The 27,351-nt window shown below is 36.0% G+C and overlaps 1 protein-coding gene across 5 annotated transcripts in view; it reads right to left on the minus strand.

The window, feature by feature from the left end:
• Nucleotides 1-27,351, minus strand: part of SPOCK3 (SPARC (osteonectin), cwcv and kazal like domains proteoglycan 3) — a 252,657-nt gene that overhangs the window by 34,815 nt on the left and 190,491 nt on the right. For all 5 annotated transcript variants that reach the window (XM_075709123.1, XM_075709127.1, XM_075709126.1 and 2 more), the window contains one exon: nt 26,865-26,979. In XM_075709123.1, coding sequence (XP_075565238.1) covers nt 26,865-26,979 — 115 coding nt within the window. The remainder of the gene's footprint in view (nt 1-26,864; nt 26,980-27,351) is intronic.

Genomic DNA, 27,351 nt, shown 5'->3' on the forward strand with positions numbered 1-27,351 from the left:
GGGAAAAACTGGATGTGTAGTGAAGCACGTAACGACAGAGCAAGCATTTGCCTGGTCCCCAACCACTTGTGCACAAGGGATTTCTAAAGCCAGATATGAATCCATAAAATTAATCTCGTTTCTCTCTTGGTAGCCTCAACCCAAGGCACATGTAATTAAAAAATCCACAAAATTAAAAATAAAATTTCAGGTCATGCTTTTAGATATAAAACTAGAAACAAAAGAGTACAAATACACTCAATACAAAATACAATGCAAGTTTAACATTAACCAGCTGTTAAGTCCCCAAAATATGTCCAAGTCATCACCGAGACACCCAACTTTCTGACTGTTTCTCTCAGCCCCGAGAGATCGTTACCTGTATAGCCACCAACTCATCTGGTGCAAATCACAGGTAAGAAATGGTCATTCTTAGAGGGACTCAGCTCCAAAGAAAAGCATCAAATCATCTTCATATATTTTCAATCCTCACATAAGATCGGTGTGTCACAGAGAATCTTTAATACACAGAGTAAACCGAAGTGCTCTGTGACATTGAACAACTCCAGATCCAAACCAAGCACCATGAGGGATCAGTCCTGGTATCATGACATATTTTAGGAAATGCTTCTTTTCAAGCTGCACTCTATCTGCATGGGACTGCAGTCTACCTGCATGGCTATTTTGCAAGTACACAAGTTTTTGAAAGGAGCTGCTTACAACAGGCACAAATCAGCACCATTTGTATGCAGAACAAAACAAAGCTAAAATTGCACTATACCTTTAAGCAAACTTCTTATGATAATAGAGTATGTTGAGGGTCCTGGCATATTTTCTGACATTTCGAGAAATTCTCATCATATTGAAATCAGCGGTAAAATTCTTGCTGATTTCAGTACAGCCAGAATTTCATTCCCACTTTGGTGCTGTCTAGACCAACTACTTGGTCCTCTGAAGAGCAAGGGAATGCTAACACTGCTCAACAGACATCTTGGTCATTGTTTAAAAAATTTTGTTGACATTTTTTGCAATGAAAAATGATATTTCATAATTTACAGTCCATTGAAAGAAAATAAAAAATAAAACCTTTTTGCTTAAAGAAATATGTCATTATTTTTGGAAAAAAAACGCATCTATACAATAAAATATATTGCATTGTAGACAAAATCTGTACAATAAAAATGTACACTGATTTTCCATATGGTGATTAAGGACCTTTCAAGACAAAAAGAGTATGGACAATTAGAGATGCCAGGCAGTAATCTATTCAGTTATAATTTTGCTTGTTAATCATAAAGCATGAAAGGTATTTGAACTTAACTTGATGTGCTGATTATCAGCACCATTGCCTACAGCTGAAAAGAACTGTCAAATGTCATCAACTGTGAACCTCTTCACCACTGCATCTGAGAGTTCAAAACAACTATTACACCTAATAATGGCATCACTGTTCTGTATCGTTTGCAAAATTCATGAAAATGTTTAAACTGTCAGTGACATCAGTACTTGGTCAGAAAGAGTCTGAAAATAATGCATCAGTAGCTGAGGCTTTAAAACTAAAAAACAAAACCAATATTTAATTATTTTAAGAAACAATCAAATGTCTACCGATAATGGTTTTGATGATATCCTACTAAGAGCAGTAAGAAATATTTATAGTGTGAAATTATGTCAATTTTCCACAGACTCTTCTGTTCTCTGTCAAAAGATTTTAAACATAATTTTCTAGTTATTTTTAAGACAGAGCTATATTTTATTGAACTTCAATTTCATGCATGTTTCTCTTCTGCCCTTTGTGGGCCGTGCTCTTAAAAGTATTTTGCATTTCTGAAAACACATCATTAACTACAGAGAAACATGCAGAAATATATCAGTGATATCTGAATTTCAGTGGTCACACGAAAGTAGTAAAAATTATACTCTCAGGTCTTCCTTCAACAATGATCACCATTAAGATCAACATGGCACTAGAGAGTCCTGAGAAATGATTATATTCTATTGGACCAGCTGCATCACTAGGCCACTCAGGTAGTTTTTAAAGATACAGCACTGACAGTCACATGTGAACCAACTGCAGTCAAAAAACCATGTGGTTTTGCTACCACTGCGCTGAGCTCAGAATGACGTCGCATGGCTCATTGCCTCAGTTTCAAGATGCTGATATTGCACCCCAATGACTTGAAAACTACAGCACACTGCTGTTTAGCAAGGTGAAACTGAGGCACAGCAAATGTGTGCAGAGAAATTACTGCATTCAATAGCAGGTACCACCACCAAGAAAATTTACTTGCAGAGCAGCAGGTCCAAGTTCAAGAGTTTCTCCATAGCTCTTATTTCATTAAACAAACAGAAATCCTGGTTCCATTTAGTGGCAGTTTTGTCACTGATTTCAGTAAAGCCAGTTTTCCCTTCAATGAATATGAAAAACTTCATTACTCTATTGCACAAAGCCCCCCCTTCCTCCTGGTTTGACAGTTTTAATTTGTACTTGGCATTTTATTCAGTTGTTGCTCTCTGTATGTATTACAAATGGACATTGTCAACATGTTTCTACTTGAAAAGCCAATATGGCTATTATTTCTTAATGTGCAAGCTACTTCTATTGAAAAATGCTGGTTTAGTCTCATTTTATACTGAATTCCTGTTTTAGCAATAAAAAAAAATTCTCTGGCTGCTCATGGATTAGTAATAGTTAGCAACCATGAGGAAGAATAAATATAACATAATCCTATAGCATACTGTACACAACACAGAGTACTTTTGTTATAATTTCAAGTCAATCCTGGAAGACTAATTCATAGTTTTATTGTTTTAAGTAAGACTGGATGCAGTAAGCACTTTGAAAAGGTCATTAAGTGTAAAGAGTAATTTTATTTAAAATACAGTCATTACCGAACTACAGTATTAGATCAGCAGAAAATTGCTTTAAGTAATATTTGACAACTAAAATGTGACCACAGTGGAGCTTTTTTGATTTAACATCTGTGTAAACTTAACTTATAAGCTTGGTTGTTTTCTGTAATGTTAGGACACCTGCAGGTTTGGGTGTTGCGGTGGGTTTTTGTTAACAGTACCTACTGTAGCCCCTAGAATACAAATCCAAAATGGATTAAGGATTTTATCTTAATCACAGACAGGGACAGAGAACAGCAGGCCCTATACATGCTCCTTTGCCGCAGTGCCACAGACCAGCACCTCAGCACACGTGACAGAACAGGCTATGAGCGTTCCTGGTCCTCTTCAATGGAAAACTTAATTAGTTGATATTTATTGATACTTTAAGTTTAAATCTTATTAAAGTAATGGTATCTGACTTTGTGCAGAACCAGTTGAAGAGCACAGCATTCATTCTGTTGGCTCAGCCCTGACAGCAGCAGCAGAGAGCAGACACATTCAAAGCATCACCACTACTTCTGCAGTGATTATTGGACTGCAGTGTATGAAAAAAAGGTTATAGCCACTTTTAAGCTTTTGCCACAGTTGACTAAAGACCTGTTAAAAAGTCAAAGACAGCTGGAAGTGTTGTCTACTGATAATCATACATGAGTAAGTGAAAAACAGGAATCTAAGAAGACTAAATAAGTTTGTTGCAGGACATGATGCAGCATGGCCAGCAGTTGCCATTATAGTAATCTACTTTAACCTTCTATGTAAAAAAACTTCAGTACAACTTCAACTAGTGATTTCTGAAATCAGCCAGTAACTTTAGCTGTGTAAAGATTTCTTTTTCAAAAAATTACATTGAACCCTACCATTTCCAAGTTGAATAGAGAAGTTACAATCAGAACAGACAGCCCACCAAACACAAAGGCATTTATTTGCAATTTAAAATGGTATCATAACATCATTGTTTAAGCCTCAGAACATAAAAATAAAACAGAAAAACTCATTAAAGCTTTAAACGTTGCAAGAAACTGGTTTTCCTGTACAGGCTGAGAAGAATAAAAAAAAAAATTAAAAACCACAGAACAGAATTTGTTTTTATTATCTTCCAGATACTAGGAAGTAAATTTGGGAATTTTGCTGTTGGTGCCTCAAGACACGTTATACCATATTTTGGGAAAATCTATTAAACAAGAAAGTAAGTGGACTGATTCATAAACAGAATCATAACTTAGCAATCAGATTAAAATAATGCCTACTGGCTTAGAACAGAATAGAAAAGACTATTTCTTTTGGAAGGAACCGACAATGATCATCTGGTCCAACTGCTTGACCAATTCAGGGCTGACCAAAAGCTAAAGCATGTTAAGGGCATTGTCCAAATGCCCCTTAAACACTGACAGGCTTGGGGCATCGACCACCTCACTAGGAAGCCTGTTCCAGTGTTTGACCGCCTTCTCAGTAAAGAAATGCTTCCTAATGCCCAGTCTCAACCTCCCCTGACGCAGCTTTGAACCATTCCCACATGCCCTATCACTGGATACCAGGGAGGAGAGATCAGCCCCTCCCTCTCCATGGCCCCTCCTGAGGAAGCTGTAGAGAGCAATGAGGTTGCCCCTCAGCCTCCTTTTCTCCAAACTAGGCAAGCCCAAAGCCCTTAGCCACTCCTCACAGGACATGCCTTCCAGCCCTTTCACCAGCTTTGTTGCCCTCCTCTGGATGCATTCAAGGACCTTCACATCCTTCTTGAACTGTGGGGCCCAGAACTACGCATGGTACTCAAGGTGAGGCTGCACCAGTGCTGAATACAGCAGGATGATCACCTGTTTTGACGGCTGGTGATGCTGTGTTTGATGCACCCCAGGATGTGGTTTGCCCTCGTGGCTGCCAGGGCACGCTGCTGACTCACACTGAGCCTGCTGTCGACCAGCACCCCCAGATCCCTTCCTGCAGGGCTGCTCTCCAGCCACTCCTCTCCCAATTCATACTTGTGCCCAGCATTACTTAGTAATACTGTTTCTTTCAATACAAATCAGCATGAGGGAGCTGTGTCCAAATAATAGCACTGTACAATGCCTGGTCCATTAAACTCAAATGCTCCCCCTACCACCATGACATTGCTGTATAAAATATCAGACATAAGTAAATAGTTTACCAAAATAAAATAAATAAATACTGAATGTCTAGTCACTGCTTTAAGCCCAAATATGTCAGAGAGTTAGATAGGTATCTTAGTAGGAATTATTAAACAGGGAAACAGAAACCATGACATTTTCAAAAGACGTTGACATCGATCACCTGTGAAGAAGATGTAGGCAACCGTTCCTCTGATTATTCATTCATTCAACAGTGATGATAATCAGAAGAAATTTCCTGAGGATATAGGCAGTGGTAACAGCCCACAGGGGAGCAATTCACAGAAACTCTCCAAAACCTCTCTGAAAGGTGGTCAACTAGGTACATTAGGTACCTAGATTTTATTTGTTTCTCATTTACCACACAAAAAAATAGGCAGAAGTTAGGAACGTAAATATATTGTTGAATCTAGACATAAAAAACTCAGGGAGTTCCTTTCCTCTTCTCTTTCTACACACAGCCAAGCACCTGCCTGGTGGGCACAAAACTCCTGAGCCAAAGGCATAATTAAAAGAATCATCATCTCCTTGCTATTCACATTTTCGTTTTTTACCTTTCTTCCCCTTCTAAGCTGTTTCTTTCTTTAGTCCCTCACATTTTGAAGTGTCAAGAGATAATGAACCACACTTTTTTTTTTTACATTTTCTTCTACAACATGTAATACAGGTGTCCTATTTAATCACTTTGGTCTTGAAAAGTGTTCTGTAAAATGAAATATTTGTCACTCTGCACATACTTCTGTATCAAAATACCTTTTACAATTATCATACTGTTACTGAGTGAATTTTGTTCTGGAGCAAAATAATATGTATTCTTTTCTGGAAAAATAATAATATGTAAAACTTTTTTACAGAAAGGTAAGATGCTGAGCATTTTAATCTAAATTAATTGATTTGACATTTATGCAATTGCTACGAAGAAAACATAGATACGCATAATTTTGAGTCCATGTCTAACCATTTTCCCTTACAGCACTGGAAGAACCAAGGAAATAGAGTCTTTAGGAAAACATCCATTTCCTTATGATCTGATATTTCACGGATTAAGCATATTGAAAGTTTAAAAAAAAAATGCAGTTTAACACTGAGAGACTGATAGCAAAAAATAAGACATCGGCAATAAGCACTATTACGAAAAATAAAGGTGTTAAACTCTTTGGATTCTCTTTTGTCTTAGACTATTCATTTATATGATAGTTCCCTGAAAAGCTTACACTCAGTATTTTCTGTTTGTTGTACTACAAAGATCACAGCAGGCACATGCACTTTGTTTTCATAGTTACTCTTTGGCTTCCACTGCAAAAGGAACTTTTCATCATTCAGAATAATGTTGATGAGCATTTATAATGTTTGATAAGAATTTTTTATTCACTTTTATTTTATTTAACAGAATGACTTGTGTCTGCCTCCACGTGATACACTGGAACAAACTGCTCAACTATAAAAGACAAGGGTTTTCAATTTTTTCAATATATTTCAATATTTTAGAATTCTGTTCTTTACCTACCCCAAAACTCTGGGAGTAAAAAAGGAACTTCAGACCATATCAGAGCAAGAGCAGTAACTCTGACCAGGCCATTTCACGTTCAGCTGTCCCAGAAGACTGTACAATTCAAGTCTTAAGTCAATAAGCTGCAAGCATCTGGGATGCACCAGACTCACTGCATATGCAGTGCAACTGATCTGCACATATGCATTGGCTATCTGCTTAGTGCTTAAAAAATGTATGCCAATGCCATCAATCTCTTTGCAAAGGCCTTCTTAATGGATACATGCATTTCTATTTCCATTACAGAAGTCCTAAATGGCAAAAGGGGCATTCTTCCACTCTGAATAAATCTTGTTTAGAGGTAGAGCAAAAGTACCAGCGAATAGCAGATTCAGCAATTATCCAGTGACCTCTGCAATAACAAAATTCAGTATAATTTTATCCTTACGCTCTGTATAGTCAACATTTTTCTACATACAAGTAAGATACGGCAGGAATTTAAAAATTACTTCCAAGGCTCCTTGTGTCCTTTGTCCAAATGTCAAGAGTAAGTCATTACCCTATTAAAAAGCTTATGTCAGATTAAATTGAAAGTTACATCACTGTGGCTAAAACAGATGGAAAGCAAAGGCTGTTTTGAAGGCTTCATTATTTGCAAACTCTTTTTATGAGCTCATGTTCTAGGAAATACGTTAGGTTTCCAGACTACTACTAATGATTATACTTTTTCATATATCTTGTATGTGGTTATGATATCCTCCAAAGTAAATCACAATGCTCAGTTCCACAGGATAATTTCAATGTTCTAGTTGCTACTGGAAAAGACCTACTTGTCTTTGGCATATAAAGCTGAGGTTTATTTTTTTATATACATATATAGATATATATGAAGCATTATAGATTTTTGCATTGTGTGCACATGTAAGCAAACAACATATCTTTTTCCAAGACATTACTTATAATTAAGACTCTGACATAAGTTAACATGTAAACCTAGAAGCACTGTAAATTGTATCAAGCTTACTAGAAAACGTATGGATTTACAGCACCATTTTAAAATGACAAAGAAATTTTTGTGATAAATATGTTTTGAGCTATAAATCACATTTTCACAATTACATTTCGTGTTATATGCTAAGCTACGCATTTCTCACTTTGTTCCTTAAAAAACGTGAAATCAGACTGTATTTCTTTATGTTTTGGCTAAAGGAAGAATATTTGCGTTTGCACACAGAACCGCAGTGAAATAAGTTTAGTATTCATTAAGTGTAGATATATACTCTATAGTTCTCAGACCATTTTTTTAAAGCTTTTTCTCTTTCACAGGTCTTTAAAGCTAACCAAAATTGTCTCACTAATTGTCACTGAATATGACAAAACCAATCATGACATTCTATTATGATAGTAAGATAAGTTTGATTAGCTAATTATAATGTGGATTTCTTGTTTTACTTTTTGTGGATCAATACAATCTCTCATATGAGGAAATGTTGAGAGCGCTGGGACAGTTTACCCTGGAGAAGAAAATGCAAGGGGATCTTATCAACATATATAAATACCTGAAGGGAGGACATAAAAAAACCAGACCCTGGCTCTTTTCAGTGGTGTACAGCAACAGGACAAGAAGCAATGGCCACAAAGTGAAATGTAGGAGGTTCCCTCTGAACATCAGGGAACAGTTTTTGCTGTGAGTATGACTGAGCACTTGCACAGGTTGCCCACAGAGCTTGTAGAGGCTACATCCTTGGAGATAATCACAAGCTGTCTGGACATGGTCCTGGGCAACCGGCTGTAGGTGTCCCTGCTTGAGCAGGGGGGTTGGACCAGATGACCACCAGAGATCCCTTCCAACCTCAGCTATTCTGTGAGTCTGTAATTCTGTAATATCGAAGTGTAGCCTGATGAAAGTATGGTAGCAAAAGCATTTTACTGATAATTTCAAACATCTCAACAAAGATCAACTCAAGTGATGATGGATTTTAATTCCTCATTTACTGGATCTTTTTTCAGACTCTCTGTGTTGGTTGCACAGGTTATTTCGGGAAAAAAAGGGTGTTCACATCTCCTTGCTCTCCTCACGCTAAGCAAAGTTTTCCATTTCTCCTCCACCCCCTCCCCCCAGCTTGTTTCTGTACTTGTTTCTGGTTTTGAGAAGAGAAACAAAGCAGATCAGAAGCCTGACCCCATCGTCAGATCAAAGTCTGTTGTTACAAAACACAACTGATTTTAAACCTCTCCCGGTATTTTGGAGGAATTTAGAAATAGCTTAAATTAAGGAAAAAAAAAAAGAAAAAAAGGAAACTATTTTCAATCTTTATGACATTGGGCATCATTTATTACAAATCTTTATGTGAAAGACTGAGGTAACTTCAAATAATATCAACAAACTAAAATATCAAAACAAACGATTTAAGGTAACTGAGTAACTTAATCATTCACCCTCTCTTACCCTGACTTACAAGGACTAATACCTTACACTTCTCACTTGCAGAGTGAAGTGTTACACGGTATGTGCAAAAATAGTAGCAAGTGGCCTACAAAAAGGAAAAAGTTAAGGGAAGTAGCAATGTATAGTCTTCAACATAAGAAAATTAGGATGTTCTCAGAAAAGGGAATATACTTCAGCTAGAAAGGAGGATGCATATTTTTCCTTTACTATATTTACTCAGCATTGACTGCTATATTCCTGCCAACGTTGAGAACCTTTTTCAACAAGCTAAAGAAATCAGTCCTATAGCATCACTCACAACAATGAACTTCTAACAACCCCCCATGCTATACGTTAAGAACATCCTGACAGTCTGGTTGAATAGGTAAGAGTGATGACGGCACCTTACATGACAAGATTCATGTTGCCCACAAATGAACACTACAGAGGTGCTTGCTGTAACAGGTCCAGACTGCTACTCCTCACAGTCAGTGACAGCTCTCATTAATAATTAAATGACTATCTGGATCAACTATGGACATGTTAAATCAATGCTTGCATTACAAAATCAACCCTTAACCCTAGAGGATAAAATTCTAGAGATGTGAAGAAATAAACACATGTACACAATGACCTTGTGAACAACTGAATTGGTTTCTGGCTTTGTTTTTCTAAATAACAAACTGTCACAGGTGCTGGTCTCTGACAACTGCCTGCATCCTCTAGCCTTGACACACTTTATACTGTTGGCTGCTTTCAGCTTTTGACTTGGAAAAATATTTCTACGCCATCTCTCAGTAGACTTTAGAGCCGGTGGACAACTCTTCCCGTATTCAAGGAAGCCAAATGATTCCAACCTATAGTTATTTTCTTTTTAACTTGCTTTACTAATGTTATGTATCCTTTTTTCTAATGAAGTCCAATTTTGATCCAATGACCAAATAAACTGTCAGAAACATCCCAACTGACTTGGATATACTTGTACCAACTCTGTTTTTTTTTTCTCTCATCTAGATTCAAAGAGGGTGCAATACAATAACTAAGATCCTAATTTTGTTACTGTCCTTTTTTCCTATTACTTCATTTGACAGGTGATAAGAGCAAGGCCTGTTCATCTTGAATTTGCCAGGATCAAAAATATTAGCAAAAAGTTGTTCCTGTTTAATATTTTTGAAACTTTACTCTGGTGCATTTTTCCGTTGTTTTATCTGTTTCAAAAGAAAAGAGCAGAAAGAGTAATTGTATTTTCTTTGTTTTTCTGAACTACAGCAGTACTCTGTTCACTTTGTTAAAAGCATATCTTTTTGCACTCCTGCTTCTGAAACTAAACCTTTAGAAAGAAGGTAACTAAAAAATACAATGTATTAGTGGCCTCTGAGGTATCTTTTAATCCTCTTAAGCTGTGCATACAGAAGTACTACAGAGGGTGATCAACTTTAAATACTGACCTTAAAAGAAAACTAGATTAAAAAAATCAGATTCCTCCGAGACACAGTTAACTGTGTTACAAACCTGCTTAAAACTTCCATCTACACCTAAATTCAGATAAGGAGACAACCCTGCTGAAAAGACAAAACAGAACAAAATCATCTTAATTACTTAGTTTCCCCTTAAAGCTGGGTTTACAACTCTCTTTTTAAATGTTTCATGCTCTCCTGATATTAAGAATCTCAGGAATTTATAACAGACCTCTATTATAAACAGGATAAATAACGCAAACAGTTTTCACAAGAATTATTATTCAATATATATCAATCCAAGGTTTGCTCTTGACTTGCCTTGTGCTATTATCAATGATAAATACAAGATTTTTTTTTTTTCTACAAAAAACATTTCAGTACTAGTAAATCACAATACAAACCTGTTTTTCAAAGCCACTTAATTTTAGGGGGTAGTTAGGTTTTAAAGCTGAATGCTTTTCATTTAGCATTCAGACTATTATAAAGGTGCCACCATGCTAATGAGCCAAAGCTTACAATTTGATACAACTGAACAACTGCTGATGCTTGCATGCAAGGTGGCTATAGCACTTGATCTTGCAGTATCAGCAGGAACAACAGTTAAAACAGATGCCACAGCTAATTTCATGGATCTTGATGCCTTCAGGGAAGAGCTGGGTTTTTCATTTTCCATGAAGACTTTAATATTTCATTTAGAAGATTTCTGACATGTCAAGTAGCCTGCATCTGGGATATAAAATTAAGATATCAAGAAAAAAAAAATAATATTGTATTTCATGAAGCAGATAAAAAGCAACACAGTTGGGTAATTATGATAATTGGAGCCACAGAGCATCTATCTAATAATTTTCTTAATATATGTTTTCATAATGCTGATTCATCAAGAGTACATAAAAAAATTCTATTTTTTTATTTACAAATAGAAAATCTGCCTTCTTGGTAGCAAAAGTGGTAGAGATATAAAAATTTATTACCTGAAAAAGGTTTAGATCATGCTGATACTAGTGCATATTTGTTTAACTTTTCTTACCAAGACTTTGAGTAAAGCCAGAGTAACATGAAGAGTCAAAGTTGGCAGGATTTGGAGAAAATTGTAAAATGACAATTAGGCATGAACAATAAGGCTGTTTTTTTCTGAAGCAAGAGGAAGATGTATTTTTGAAGACAAACACTCATAAGCATGTAATGATTGCCCTGGAGAGGAGGTACATCGTTAAATCTCTTTTTAGCATTGCATCATCTTTTCCAACTTTTAGAGATTAGCACAGTTTGAAATTAGTAGGATAATCAGACGATGTGAACGTGGCCTAAGTCTCATCATACTTTCACTGCACAGATAAATGTTTTCAGTGCATCAGTGAATATGCACTAGTCACATAAACTGTTCTACTGGTGCCTCAAAACATTACACCAACTGAAAGAATAATTGTTCTCAATTGTGAAAGAGAGTTCAAATATTTATACAAAGAAAGCAGAAGTGAAACAGTAAATCAATATTGTTCTTCTGTCTGAGAGGTGAGGAAGCTTTTTTAGTGAAAATTTGTACTTTTATATGTAAGAACTAATTATATTTTAATTATTGGAAGAGAGAAGAAATTGTGTAACCAAGTAAGGACATGGTGATACTGAGTGAAATTCTTTTCTTGCATAATAAGTTATTGGCATATTTGCTTAAAGTTAGCTTAAGTAGAAATTAATTTTCATGACAGAGGTCAGCTTCAAAAAAATGAATGTTTAAGTTTTTGCCTGAGATCCAACACACATCTTAAAAAAAATAACAAAAACCAATTCAGAAAGTGACATCAGCTCACCAGGACATTAACTGTGTAATTAGCACGTTTTATTACTCTCAATTTCAGTGTAGTAACTGCAGAAACATTAACAATAGCTGCCACAGACTTGTTAATCCCTGGCTTTCAAAGGACTTTGATATTTTGAAAAAAGTATCAAAATTCTACCAGATATTAAAACAGTCACTTCAGAAAAGTGATACTGCAACTATTTAATAGGGAGCACAGATAACACAGTTGAAGTTGTGAAGTAAACAGGAAATTAAACTACTGAAGATTCAATTACTATTAGTGAGAACTGGTTGCAAATAGGTTATCACATGTTCTTTAAATACCTTTGGGTTTACATCCTACTTGAAGACAACTCAGTGCAACTCACTGATTCAACACTCCTTCAGAACACTACTAAACCATCATCAGTCCATCCCTGAGTTTTCTAAGGACCTCAGGTAGCTTCACTATCCAATAAGCTCTGACATAATTACAGGACAAAATAACTCATCAGTAGGTTATACAATTGACACCACATGTTTTACCTTCCAAAAATAAGTGGGAGGAGTAAATAAACTAGTTTAAAATAATTACCTGATAAAGTATTTTTCTAGCAGTTATCTCCCACCGAGGAGCAACGAAACACTTTTAACTGTAACTGCATATGATGGTATAAAAATAGTACCAGTAAAAAAACATTGCCATCACATCAGTACTTGAGACACAAACATAGCAGCATCCTGTTAGCTTATTCATATATTGCATGATCAGAAAGATAATGCTGATCCAGATACTTAGCATACGATCTGCATCTCTTTGGTTATTTATTCTCAATACAACTACTGTGACACACTTCTAAAGCCTTTAATGTATCATAAGACTGGCAAGGCCCCTTCATTTACATAATTAAGGCAATTATAGCCATTATAATTGAATGCAACACCACTTTAATGGTTTGGACTATATTTAAGCTTCCAGCTTTATAATCCATAAAAGCTGGTTGGCAGAGAGCAAAAGAAGATAAAGAATATATCCTAAAAAAAGCGTGCTTCCATGACTATCTAAAATAGGTTAACAGAGTTTGTTGTGCTACACAGACTAAATTTTCCTAACAATTTGGATGTTTTGGGGACTCTAGGACTGAAATTGTTTACTGTTTAATGACCTAGGTTAAAACTAATGATTAAAGTTAAACAGTATTAGTTATCTTCTTTCATCATAATGGCACGTCTAACTCTTGAAACTGCAGCAGTACACACAAACCCACAGGATGATACACTGAAGATAACATTTTTGCCTCCTTTAAAGACATGTTTACCATGAGATTCTAGTGGGTTTTTTTTCCCTACCAAAAAAAACAGGGAAACAAGAAAATCAAGAAATCAACCAGGCTAATCAAAACTTTCATTATACGTGAATGCAAAGCAATCTCCTATAGAGAAGTGTTTTCCTTTGTGAAAAGTATATGAATACTTTGTAGTAGTAAGAAAACAACTCTGAATGACTAATTACTCACCTTGCATATATTGAATATTTACCTAAAAAGAACCAGTGTCTAAATGGCCCTGAGTGTCTGAACAGTCCCACAGAAATCAGGAATTATAAAAAGGCAATGCATCCTAAGTCTTTAGTGTATTGTCCATCCCATGTATGTAAGTTCACACTCACATACTGATTTGTGGTGAACCAACTAGTTTTGCTTAAGACAAAGTTTGGGGAGGTCACTCTGAAATTGCTCCCAGCTGTGCTCGTGTCCTCAAACTCACCCATTTTCAAAGTCTCAACTGGCACAGGACATACACGCCCTTGGTGTCCTGCGATAAAAATACTCACACAGTGAGCAGAGATGCAGCACTCCCATTATTTTAGACACTTAGAAATTAAAAAACTGTATTATTCAAATACTTTTAACAGAGGGCCAGATCTGCCAGTTAAATGCCCATTTGCTGGTAACGGAAGAAACATGAGAAGAACTCTTCAAAGAGCAGCCCACCACAGCAGGCTAGAACTGCTTTCCACAGCCTTGACACAGGAGGAATTTTCCATCTAAATGTAAATTTGGGGACGTGATATACCTGGATTTAACAAAGCTGTGTAGATTTGAGTATTGAAGGCTGCCAAAAGCAGCCATAAAAAGTGGAAGGACTTGGAAATAACAAAGCAGCCCAAAGGAAAAGCAAAGAGGAAGAGGTTCTCCTGTTGCAAAGAGGCTTGGAACTGTAACCAAAGAGCTGTTTCCAGTGATAGGTATGTAATATTCTAGCTTTCCCTTTCATGTTAGCTCTTTATAATATTGATAACAAGCACTTAGCTAACAGTCCTTTCTGAGGATTTCACTTAATCCTGGCAACAATAAAATGTTCTTTTTCACAGCATTCTTGAATATGTTCTGCAGTGTTATGGGTGTTATTTTTCATAAACACAGCATAAAGAGTGTCTTGCATTCTAGCTTTTTTTTTTTTATATAAAGTATACTATTATGGGATGGACAGTCTCCTCTTAATCCTCTACTTGTTCCTTCTAACAGTCAAGTTTCAATGGAATTTTAATTTGCTCTGCAATTATGACTTCATTTCAGAGACTTAAAAAAAATATAAATCACTGCACAAACACATGCTAGGTTCTTTTTTTTTTTCTTTACTACTAACAGCTCCACCCTGATTCCAATTCATAGTACACTTTTTACTAGAATGTCTCTGCCTCATTGCTCTACTTGCATTTGTGTTATCGCTTCTTTTCTGCAAGACATATATTTCTATCCCTTGTTCCCAAATATTTTAACCCTTGTAAGAACAGAAAACAAAAGCAAAAATTTCATTTTAGCCAGAAGATCACTTATTAATGACTAAACAATGCTAGTTATCTTTTTGGAACTATAAAGGTGTTTAAAACAAAATGAACACACCCTGTTCCATGCAAGAGAAGTCTGGAATTACAGGAGAAACTCATGCATTTGAAGCAAAAATCACAAATGGAGTCACCTCTACAGCCTAACAATAGGTCACACAGCTACATCTCCATTTCCCCAGTCCTTCAAACACAGCCCCAGGCCCTTTGTATTTCTCACACACTTTACCGCTTAGTCTCAGCCATCTGACTCAACTGTGGGGTGTTCAAAGCTTCCCTTCTGCCAAGTTCAGGTGTGCTTTTCCACATCACACATGGACAAGACCTGGCAAGCAGCCTACACCCCTCATTTCCAACCTTTCCCTGGGTTCCAGGGGAAGGAAGACTGGGTATGTGGTGTGCTCTGGCTAAGCCCCAGGCTAGATGACAAGGGGCGTGGGGATCCTGGGCATGCAGGTCAGACACACCTTCTCATTCCAAACACATTCTCTGTCATTCTACACCACATTAGGTTGCTATTAATCACACTACATTAGATTACTACTAATTATGATGGAGAAGTCTCTTTCTAAAAAGTCTTAACATGGAGTTTGATTAATGAAAGAAGATACTGCTGACAATTTTACTTGGTTTAATGTCACTCAAGCAAAAAAAAAAATTCTGTTTAAGAATCTGAAAAAGAATCATGCAGAAAATTTATCTTAACATTGAAGGAGTAAACAATGAAGTTTGCTCCATTAAGCTTCTGTTATTACACAAACACAGTAATGGATATTAAATGTCTTTTACAAATACAATAATACAGTATTATTGTGCTAGTAAATTCCCTATCATATCATAGATATGGAAATCATTTACAAATACAAATGAATTCTTCCTAAGATTATTAGTCTGCTATCTAAGAAAAAACTTAACATTTATAAAATATAAAGACACTAAAGCAATAAAATCTGATTAAACAATAGCACTTCCTATTAAAGATCAAGTAAAAAATGGTCTATAATTCACCTTATATGCAACAGAATGAAAAAAAGACATTCTTAATGAATGAGTCTGACCGAATTTCAAAGCATAAAAATCTACAATGCATCAAGTTTCACTTTACCTTCAAAGAGCTTCTATTTATATAAAATGTATACTTACAGCTCAACATTACTGTAAATGTATATAATGAATTAAAAACAGTGAAAATATTTTAGCTTGCATGCCTGGACAAATATAGGTCTAAGATGAACAGCTTTGAGATTTAAAAGTGAATAATATGTATTCTAGTATAAAAAGCAATAAAAACAAAATGGGCATTTACTGCTAAGTCAATATCCTCTTAAGAACTAAAATGGATATACAATAACACATTTTAGTTTTGCAGTGTCTTTAAAAACAGAAAAGGTTTCGAGTTCAGAAACATTAGTAGGGTAAGAAAGCTTACATATAGATAGTCTTTAACAAGGAAACTGAGTCACAGTGTTAGAGCCTATTTACATTTAAATCAATAGCAAGATTCACATTGATGCCAGTAGTAAAGGCAAGAGAACAGAATTACTAGCCCACATCTGATTTTTGTGTTCAGCCCACAGCGCCATCAATCTCAAACAGTACAAGTCAAAACAGATGAGACAAATTCCAGGTTTTGAGTGCTTCCACTGATAGTTGTGCACTTGCATTTCACGGTTCATCTAAAGACTATTTTGAGAAAAATCAGCAAAATTTTCTAATGAAAATTAAGCAACTAAAAATGCATAGAGGTTTTCATTTAATGTTGCATTCTATAGAATTGCAGTAGCAATTACATAACAAAATATTTTATTGAATCATAACTATATGGCTAAGAAAAACAGTAGACTAGAAAGTTGACAATTGCCTAATGCAAATTTAACTCACATGTATAAAATGTTGCTACTGTCTACACTCCCAAACTACCGAGACCGCCTCCTTCCATTTACTGTGCACATTCTTCAGAGAAAGTTAACAACCGAAAGTACTTTCTCCAATATAAAACCCAGCATGCTTCTCTTTTGTACTTCTTTTTATAGGCAAGTCGCTAATTCACCGTAACAAGCATGGCAGCGTAAAATTAGGTGCTATAATTAGATCTTTTGAGAAATATTTTAAAATATACTAACATATTTGTAAATAAACCCCAAAGAGCAGTGTAACATAACAGTCATTTTCTTTGGTGGTTTTTTTTTTTCTTTCTTTTTTTTTTTTTGTCTTATTTGAGGTTTGAAAGCTAAATTTTATCCTTGACCACACAGCATGAACTTCTTCATCTTATAAACGGGAATTTTGCTCATTGTCTTATATAAATGGCTTCTCCTGGCTACCCTATAACTGATCACTGATAATATCAAGCCTAATTGGTCTAGCATATGTTGTTTTGGATACAGATTTTATTCTATTGATGTCCTGGAGTTAATTTTGCAGAAGAGAAAAACGGAATTACAAAATAGTACTATCTGTCCTCGAAAGGTAATAATACAAAGTAGAGATTAAGGAGTTAACACAAATATTATTTTTGGCCCTAAATCTCTTTATTTGTGAAGTCTGGAAACCATTCAGTGTTCTCTCTGAACACAAACAAAACAAAAGCTTTTTTTTTTTGCATCTATACCTGTACTATATGAAGAACGACTGAGCTCATGTATTGAGAAGATGCTGCTATGTAACTAAAATAAGAGGATTTGGGAGAGTGCTGCTTTGCTATTTGTCTATTTGTTTAAAGAGTCCCTATATTTGTTTTTCAAGCACTGATGCACATAAAATGAAACAGAATCCACAGCATCTTTAATCCTACTGTAACTTATCCTCCTGTCTTCATAGCAATTAACAATTCGGCAGTATTCAGTATAAAACAGGATGCAGCTGAGAGAGCAGCTATGTTCTGTGATTAAAGTCTTTCAGATATGCTAACTGCAAACACTTTCAGCACGCAATGTTGCCTTTTCACTTCCTTCTGGCAAAAGCTTAGATTCAAAGAGTATGACATTTATAGCAGCTTCCTATGCTAACTATACAGTCCTCCTCACAATCAGATAAACAGAAACCCCATTTTTTTTTCATGAGGTCTACCTCTGTTATTTTAGTGAAAATATCAAGTGAGCTCTTACTACAGGATTTATTAGAAATTAACTCAAAAATTGTTGAGAGCAAATTCTTCTATTTCAGTAGCTAATGAAAATGGATATTTAATGTTTTATCCACAATATTATAGCTTTTTCCATCTGTCGTGGTTTAGCCCCAGCCAGCAACTCAGCACCACGCAGCCGCTCGCTCACTCCCCTTACCCCGATGGGATGGGGGAGAGAATTGGAGGAGTAAGAGTGAGAAACACTCCTGGGTTGAGATAAGAACAGTTTAATAATTGAAATAAAGTAAAATAGTAACAATAATGATAACAATATAAAAATAATAATAAATAATATACAAAGCAAGTGATGCACAATGCAATTGCTCACCACCCACCGACTGATGCCCAGACAGTTCCTGAGCAGCAATTGCTGCTCCCCGGCCAACGCCCCCCCCCCCAGTTTATATACTGAGCATGACGTCATATGGTATGGAATAGCCCTTTGGTCAGTTTGGATCAACTATCCTGGCTGTGCCCCCTCCCAGTTTCTTGTGCACCTGGCAGAGCATGGGAAGCTGAAAAGTCCTTGACTATCATAAGCAGTACTTAGCAACAACTAAACCATCAGTGTGTTACCAACATTCTTCTCCTACTAAATCCAAAACACAGCACTGTGCCTGCTACTAGGAAGAAAATTAACTATTCCAGCCGAAACCACGACACCATCTAAACTACAGGACCTTTGAACTGATTCTGAGCTTTCAGGTATGAATACATGTCGCAGCTGCATCTTGACTCTATGTCAGGGAAGAATCCTGACATTGTTTCCATGAAGATGATATCCAAAGACATAATCCAAGAGGATGCTGTAGCACACATCAGCCAAATCTTTGAAATAGACTGTTTGGGAGACCAGGATCCTGGGCACGTCACAGCACACATTTATCACAGTGTTCGCGTAGCTCAACAGGGACATAAAACATAGGTACTCTGTCAAGCTTTTTGGATTTAAGGATAATTAAACTTTGCCAATGTATGTACTCTAGAGTAGAGCAAATTCAAGCTAACTGACAATGGATTCCTTTTCTTAGATACTTTTGGAAGGTCTTTAACCACAGAGTTGTCAGCCATACACTCATCTGCAGCCCTGGCATTCAAAACGTCTTTAGTGAGGATCTTCCTGTAAATGAAGAAATGCAATATATGTCTTCATGAAGCATATTCCTTTAGACTGACACACCCACTGGGATTTTGTCATCTGCGTTGCCAAATGTCTCATATTAGGGTGTTGTGACAATGAAGAGAGTCATACCCCAGGTATTTGGTCCAGTCAAGAAAAAAAAAAAAACCCACAAACCACCAAAACAGTCCAGCAACACCATCTTCTGTCTTGAAGGTTTTCATTGTTATTAATATCTTATACAATTTTTTTTTTATTATTTAGTTGATAAGCCTCTATATAACGTACATAACAAGTAAAGGAGAAACAGAAGGATGTCTGCAATGATGCAATGAGTGTGGTATCATTTAAGGCAGAGTGAATAATCTCTTTCTATCTCAAGTTCTGAATTGATGTGAAACAATTTTATTTCAGGACTGACATCTTCCTTCCTCTGCATCATTCTGCAGCTTTTGAGAGATGTTAAATGCTACAGCTGATCACAGAGAAGGCTGTTGTCTGGGACCTCCCTTTTTATTTTCTGGAACGTGGGGTATGAAACTCCTCAGTCCACCAACCTCTACTTTCTTAAGAAATACTTACCAGTCTAATATTATTATTTTTCCATACCTTAACTAGTAATATAAGTACAATACTAGTAAAAAAGAAATCCAAGGAAATATTAAGACTGGGAACAAGGTACATTTCATACTGAAAGAGATTACAGATGAATCCAAATCCTGGCTCATGATAGTCCTACCCTGACTCCTCAACCAGTGTCCAATATAAGCCAGAACTGCTCTTTCAGTCAGTTAGAAAATGTAAGGTATTATACTGTAAAAATATATATAAGCCTCATATAGAATACATTAAATGATATAGAAGAAGTAAGCATAGTTAAAATTGTATGTTCTTATTTCTAAGACATATATTCCACAGACTGCCATATTTCTTCATGTAGGAAAGACAGACAACATGGGTCTTGACCTATGCCATGCAAATTAAGTAACAGTACAAAATGACTTTCACTTGTCCATGTTTTTTCTTCTTGTAATGCCCTGAACTAATATTTTTTGGTTATTAAAAACTCTGAGGATTTTGCTGTTGGCATTCATTCCTCCTCCTGAATTAACAAAACCTCTTAATAACCCTGACCACCTAGACCCTGCAAGATACAAACTAAGAATCAAATAAGTACTTTGCAAACTAAAGCAAATAAATTTTTAATGTTTGCCATGCCTAAACATGAAGATATACAAACAAGTGAAGAAGTTTCATCCATTTAGTAAATTGCTCAGTAATTATGTACTATATTGCTTTTCCCACTTTTTCTTCCTTCTACCTAACTACAGCTTGAGCCATGCACATCAAAAATCAAATTGTGACTTTATTTGGTGAGGCACGTACTCAAGTGTTCACACCTAGTAAGCTTTTAATTAAGCTTACTAGTATATAATTATCTCTCTAGTAGATCCTAAGGGATATTCAGGATTATTTTCCACCTTTATATAATAAGCTACTTATTAAACTTTTGTAGAAATTAACAGAAGACTACAGTTACTGAGAGGGCAATACGGTGTAAGACTATACAGTGGATCAGACACATTTTCAGAGTAATTTCTTCATAATTAGAACAGCCAAAGTCACTGAACAAAGTTGAACTATCAAAGTAGAAATGTTTGTGTAACTTTTACAATGGCTTTTTTATTTTTCCACCTGCCTTTGTCATTCATGCCAAAAGGAGAGAAGAAAAACGGAACTTTCCATTACACATCTAGAGGTTTTTGTTAAAAACATATTGCTAAGCATATCTTTATTCATTAAAGGTTTTCAGCACAACTTTTGAATTACATCAGATGTAATGCAAGGAATGAAGCAACATCTGCTATCTCCTGAATGGAACCATTTCAATATATACTCAAAAAATATAAAATGTAACAGGTTTCTAGTCAGCATGTCATGTTCACTAAATGGATTGTAAACACTTATTTGAGAATATGAGTACACTGCTATAGAGAGATACATTTTACGTTCTGTTAATATTCAAAATAGCAAAAGCAACACTAAATAAACTAAAAAACAAGACAATGCTTCTGGGATCATGCCAAGGTATCGCTAAGTTTGTTAGGCAATTGCAATGGTTATTAATGTTGTTCATTAACATCAAAAGAAGCTCATGCACCTGAGAAAAGTATTTTGAATATATTAACCTGCAAAATAAAACATTCTTGCAAAGCAGAAAGTTCAGTTGTGACTACAGTTCATTCAACTTCTTGCTCTTGCTATTTCACACTACTATTAAGATTACAAAATGAAGTATTTCTTTTTGCTAACAGCATAGTAAAATTCCTGTACCAAAGCCCTGAAATCAGTTAAGAACTTGAAAGAACTCTCCCACAACCCATTCTTTCAATCAGATTTTAAAACTTAAATTTTTCTTTTTCTTTGAGGAATGTTGGCAATATGTACTTATGTTATAAATTTGTCCATTTGAGTGTCTATTCATAGGCTTCAAATCAAATCAGTACAAATCAAACATGAATCAGTACTGGACTAGAAAACTGGATATTAAACTGAAATAAAATTTACTGTTACTTAAATATTGACTGGGAAAAGACACAGCTGAAAAAACCATGTTAAAATTAGCAAAAAGTACCAAATGACAGAAGAGCACTCAATAAAACTATTTTTGTTCTAAAACCTGCACTTTTAAGGAACAAATTACATTAAGTATAATGAAAATCTGTTAATGAGACAAGAAAACATTCTGATAGAAAAGCCTTATCTCCTTCACCTCTACTTCTCTATTATGAAGTCACCTAATTTTTCCCGAAGAAATTTTGCTGTTAATATTCTAATCTCAAGTTGGCTGAAAGGAAACATAATTTAAATAAAGTCAAAATAGCCAACTGCCAAAAGCTTTGTAATACACTTTAAATTACTGAAAGAGTAAATGTAGGTTGGTGAATTGTACATTACTATATAAATGTAACAAAACTTCAAATAAGGTGAAAAAATAGTTTAAAATGTGAACACTAACAGGTAGCAGGGGTAAGTCTGTGTGTGTGTCTGTGAATGTCTAAAATTGAACTTCTGAACCCTCAAGCATAAGGCTGCTACTTACTAGCTGCAATCAGTATGGACTGGTGTAAATTTTGATAAAACAGAAGTAGCATTTCCCAAATCCTCCATTAAATAAAGAAACATGGGACAGAACTAACAATTAGGAGGTTGATTGTGCATTGTGGGTCTGCACACAGCGTATTTAGATTGGGAAAATGGCAGTGGGATGGTGTTGGGGGTGGGTGGTAGGGACCAAAAGGATGGGTCCTGGAAGAAGAACAGCTTCCCAGAAAGAAGAAGGGGTCCCTGAAAGAAGACAGTGAAGATCGTTGCTGGTGGAAAGACGCTGGAAGCAAGGAAAGATCCTGGAGATCAGAGAGATGCACTGAGATGAATGCTGGGGGACTCCCAGGGACCATGGCCAGTAACACCTGAGATAGGTTACTGCATGCAGCTGCACAGCAGAAACCAACATGATTTTCTGCCTCACTGTCCCAGGTCAGCAGTGACCTCGCTCATTGGAAGGCAAGCTGAGATCTAGTGAAGGTAGCACTGGGTGGAAGTGTGAGAGAGTGACTATGTGAGATGAAACCAAGTAGGGGAAAAGCTCTAATCTCGTCAGTTCTTAAACAAATCCCAGTATCCAGATGTGCTACAGGTTCTCGTTTACTCTGTCTTGGCTGTGACAGTTACAGAATAGGCTAATGTTCATTGCAGATGGTAGGTCTACAAGTTCCTCTTCATTTTAGATAGCTGAATACGGAAGCTAGCCATGCTTCATACCCAAAGGAGAAGCAGAAAAAGTATTAATCTGGTGCTTGTTTTCTGGGCAGCTGGGGATGGGTGGGAGGATGGGTGATCTGAATTGCCAGAAGGTAAATCAGATGAAGTGTGCAGAGGCAACAGTGTTAAAGGTTAACAGGACTTCGTACATCCTTAAAAATAAGTGCAACTTCTGCATTTACCCCATTGACTGGTCTCATGTCCTTATCCCAGTGACTCAGTTGGTAAGCCTATACTTTGCATCGTGCATTTTTGTTCTTATCCATCAGACTGAAGAGCAGGACTAGCAAAACCACTGTCCTCTATGACAAGCAAGGGACAGGGCTCAGTATGTCTCAGAGCAAAAGGATCATAACTACTATTTGGAGCAAAAAACAGTGCCCAGGCACTGCCACGGGGATAAAAGTCTCCTCAGCCTTGTAAAATGTACAGTGCCACAGAAGCCTTCCTAGTTTCTGGTTCCACATAACCACTGAAACAAAGATTCTAAGAGCTTAGGAAAATAAAGACCTGCAGATTCCAGCTCAGTGAAATCCCTACACTCACAAATGTGCAAGCCAGTATGACCTGGATGCCCTAAATCCTAGAACATATTTGAAAAGGAGATTAGTGCAAAAATAGGATGAGGCAATGGCTATGCCTGGAAAATAACATAGGGTCCAGTAAGTGCTTCCTCACTTGTCTCTTAACACCTCTGTCACTAGTGGTGGTGCCTCCCATTCATTCTGGTTTACCTTTCTTTCTTATTTTGCTTCTACGCCACTCCCAAAGACACCCCTCTCTTCTACACTGCCTATCTTCATTTATTTCTAACTTGGTGTGATCCTTCCTTCTAACACTGCCTCAAGTGCTCCTCAGATTTTTCCCACTTTTCTATGGCAGTACGCTGAGTTTGTTTTTCTCTTCTTTCTCTTTTTAAAAATTACTGGAGCACCTGCTGTAGTTTATAGTTCATATGATACCCATTGCTTTCTCTAAAATCAAAATAAAAATATGACAAAGATAGATCGTTATTGTGTACTTTTTTGCTTGTTTGTTTTGTTTTGTTACCAACTTGCACATCTAGTTCTAGATCAAGTTCTTAGCCCTTTCATTTTTGGATTCAAGCTAAAAGCCCCTGCACTTAGGTCAGGTTCAATGTTACTGAATGTATCACTAAAATGAGCCAGTTTTCACAAAAAACAGAATGTCCGCACCTGCCTCATGCATTGATCAGAGAGCCAGATTAGATAAATTTCAGAGCTCACTTCCAACTAAAAGTTTCCTATGATTTTACAATTAGGTTCACACACATTTTGAGAGGCAAATCTGTTTCTCTGCATACTGGTTTAATTTTGCTTCCCAAAGGAGTATGAAATTCCACACCGAGACTATTTTGGGAAAGTTCACAGACATGCTTTGCTCCCTAGGTACACCAAAAACTCAGCAGATTTTGTCAATCTGAAAAAATGAAAAATTGTCTTAGACAGGGAATGTTTTAGGAAACCCTCACTTAAGTTATCCCTGAAATGGGAGTACTAATCTTACTTTGTGTCTTTGGCTTCATCAAATTTCTAAGCATGTGCATAACTGACGTGCATATACATCTTAGAACACTTAGTGGAGTTCAATTTAAAGAAAATATCTGTATTCTTACAACAAAAGTTCTTATAACAAAGTTATAACAAATTTTGTATTCTGTTACAATAATGGCTGAAATATCAGTAATGATACTCAGCTCACTTTCATGTTTCTCATGTCTCCTGACTTTTGGCCTCGTAAAGAAATGATATTCAAATTTCAATGTTGCAGTAAAATGTAGCAGCTGGAAAAGCCCTGTATTTTGCCTGCCCTGACAATCTGCCAGACTAGGATTAGCATTAATTCCCATACTCATATAGGATCTTTTTTCCTTCTCTTTTATATAACTAAGCACAAATAATCTTGATCCCTTGGCAGTATAAATCTTCAAGAAAAGTTCATTCCTAGGAGTTCATTCCTAATTAAAAACAATTCCATTTTGTTGAAGCCAATAAAATTTATCTATAGATTGTTTTGAATGTTTAAGTACAGGAGTACCAGAAATAGAATGTGCTTGAAAGAACACACACAAAGATAAAAATAACTGCATCAAGTGTAACAGCTTCCAGCAGAGAACATGCTAATTTTATTTTGATAAAAACTGAGGGTAATGATACTGTATTCTAAAGCTAATACTGGAGATGGTAGGCCTACTACTCACAGAGAGATGCTTCACGGCTGATTATCTTAATTTCATTTCATGCCCACTGTTAAGCAAATATCCCCACATCTATGCTGGCGATGCAGAAATTGTTGCTAGTGAAAACTGCAACTGCAGTAATGCTATACCATAGATCTTATCAAAGGGGCTACATTAACCAGCTAAGGCTGGGTCTTCCAGTGTTTTCCATTTGGGCTGGCAATGTGACCAGATGACAGATTTATCTATTTATTTACAGTTACTACATGAAATTGTAAATTAATGTTTTAAAAAACCCTCAAGGCTGTATCCTTTTGCAGAGGGGTTATAGCATAGGGAATATTTAATTACACATATTCAATTACTGTTTAATTACACAATCAATAATATTGCCAAAGACGAAAAAAGTTACCTAAAGGAGTGTTTCAGAGCAGTTTTTTTAATTGACTTGTATGCCTGCGCACAGCTCAATGTTTGCAGTAGTCACCTCTATTCATTGTTAAAATACCATTCATTCATTTCTTAACCTAAGAAAAAAATAATAGTTTTGGCAGTAGCTACAGCTTATTATGGAAATTATAAGATTCTCTTGCACAATAAATTTGGAATAGTGCATCAAACCATAATGAAATACCAATGTTAACATAATCCAGGAATGTAATGCTGGTTTCTTTTATCTTTATAAGGTTGCTATAGGTGAAAAAAAGAAAAACAAGTCTTCAAAAACTAATTCTGGTATATTTCCAATAAGGATACAGGATATTTGTGTATAAAGATTTTATCTTACTCATCAAAAGTGTGACTATACAGAAAGAAGAAAAAAATACATCTAACAGAGATCAGTCTAAAGAAATACAAAAACACAGACCTGCAATCATGCTGTTCTTAGCAAATTCAGGCCCATGGTGGTCTAAAACCTCACGCTATGACGGCTCTCTGTTCAGTAGCACCAAAGATGGTATCCTGCTTTTTTTAATAAAAACCTTCCAAAGTCACCTGGGAATCACTGAAATACCAATACGCTTAGCCACACATTTTTTCTTCAGTTGCACCAATGGCTAAGCAGCAGTGCAGAGCAACTGCATTTTCCAGCAGCCTAATCTCACGCATCATCCAAAAGGAAGGTGATTTATTCCTATCAAACACTTTTCAAACCAAGAACTCACTTTTCTATGACAGCCTTTACTAATAGTTCCATAGTTTAAATGCAACTGCTTGCTCCTATGAGCAGTAACAACAACTTTTAAGTTTCCTTTTTCATTTTCTTGAACATTCAACTGAAAACACTGAGGAGCAAGAAACAGATTTTTCTTAGTCTTAAGTACAGCCATGAACATCTTGAGGAGTATTAAGCAATAAAAAACCCCAACAATAACTCATACTACAATAGCTGCATTTGAAAAATACAGTGATATTTTATTGTAGACACAATTTCAAAACCCACAGCAAAGAAAACAGCCTTGAATAAAATAAAGCTGTTTTTTTCAAGAATAATCAGTGTTTGTGATCACTGTACTCTTCTGTGAGCAAAATCTTACTTCCTTCTAGAAACAAGCTGTTACAAATATCATAAAAATTACCATCACTCACCTCTCCTATCATTTCTCCCTGCATTTGTGGATTTGTCCGACAGGCAAGGGCAACGTCCTTCGCATTTCACTGAGATTTGTTTTCCTGAGACACAGGCTTGATAGTCTAATTTGCACTGTAAGGAGAGAGAATGACTATCATTAATATAAACATCTTTTATAATAAAAATTATAGCTCAAAGTATTTTGAAGCAATCTTTCATGAAGTGCTTAAATCTTTGCAGACATACGGTGCTATGAAAAATTTTCTGCAGTATATGCTACCTTTGTACTAAGAATTAGACTAGATACAGGTACAAAGTTTTTGTTCTCTAACAAAATACCTCAATGGCTACAGTTTCAGGCTCAATTCAAGCGTGAATGCACTTGTGGTGTTAGACTGATTTCAATATGCATACTAAACAGCATTAGACTGCATTGTTTTTATTTGTATTATAAAATCAAATAAACAAGGCAACAATATTCATTATTGACCAGAAGTGATTAAC

The sequence above is a fragment of the Pelecanus crispus genome, chromosome 4, assembly GCF_030463565.1.
Source record: "Pelecanus crispus isolate bPelCri1 chromosome 4, bPelCri1.pri, whole genome shotgun sequence".
Lineage (NCBI taxonomy): Eukaryota > Metazoa > Chordata > Aves > Pelecaniformes > Pelecanidae > Pelecanus > Pelecanus crispus.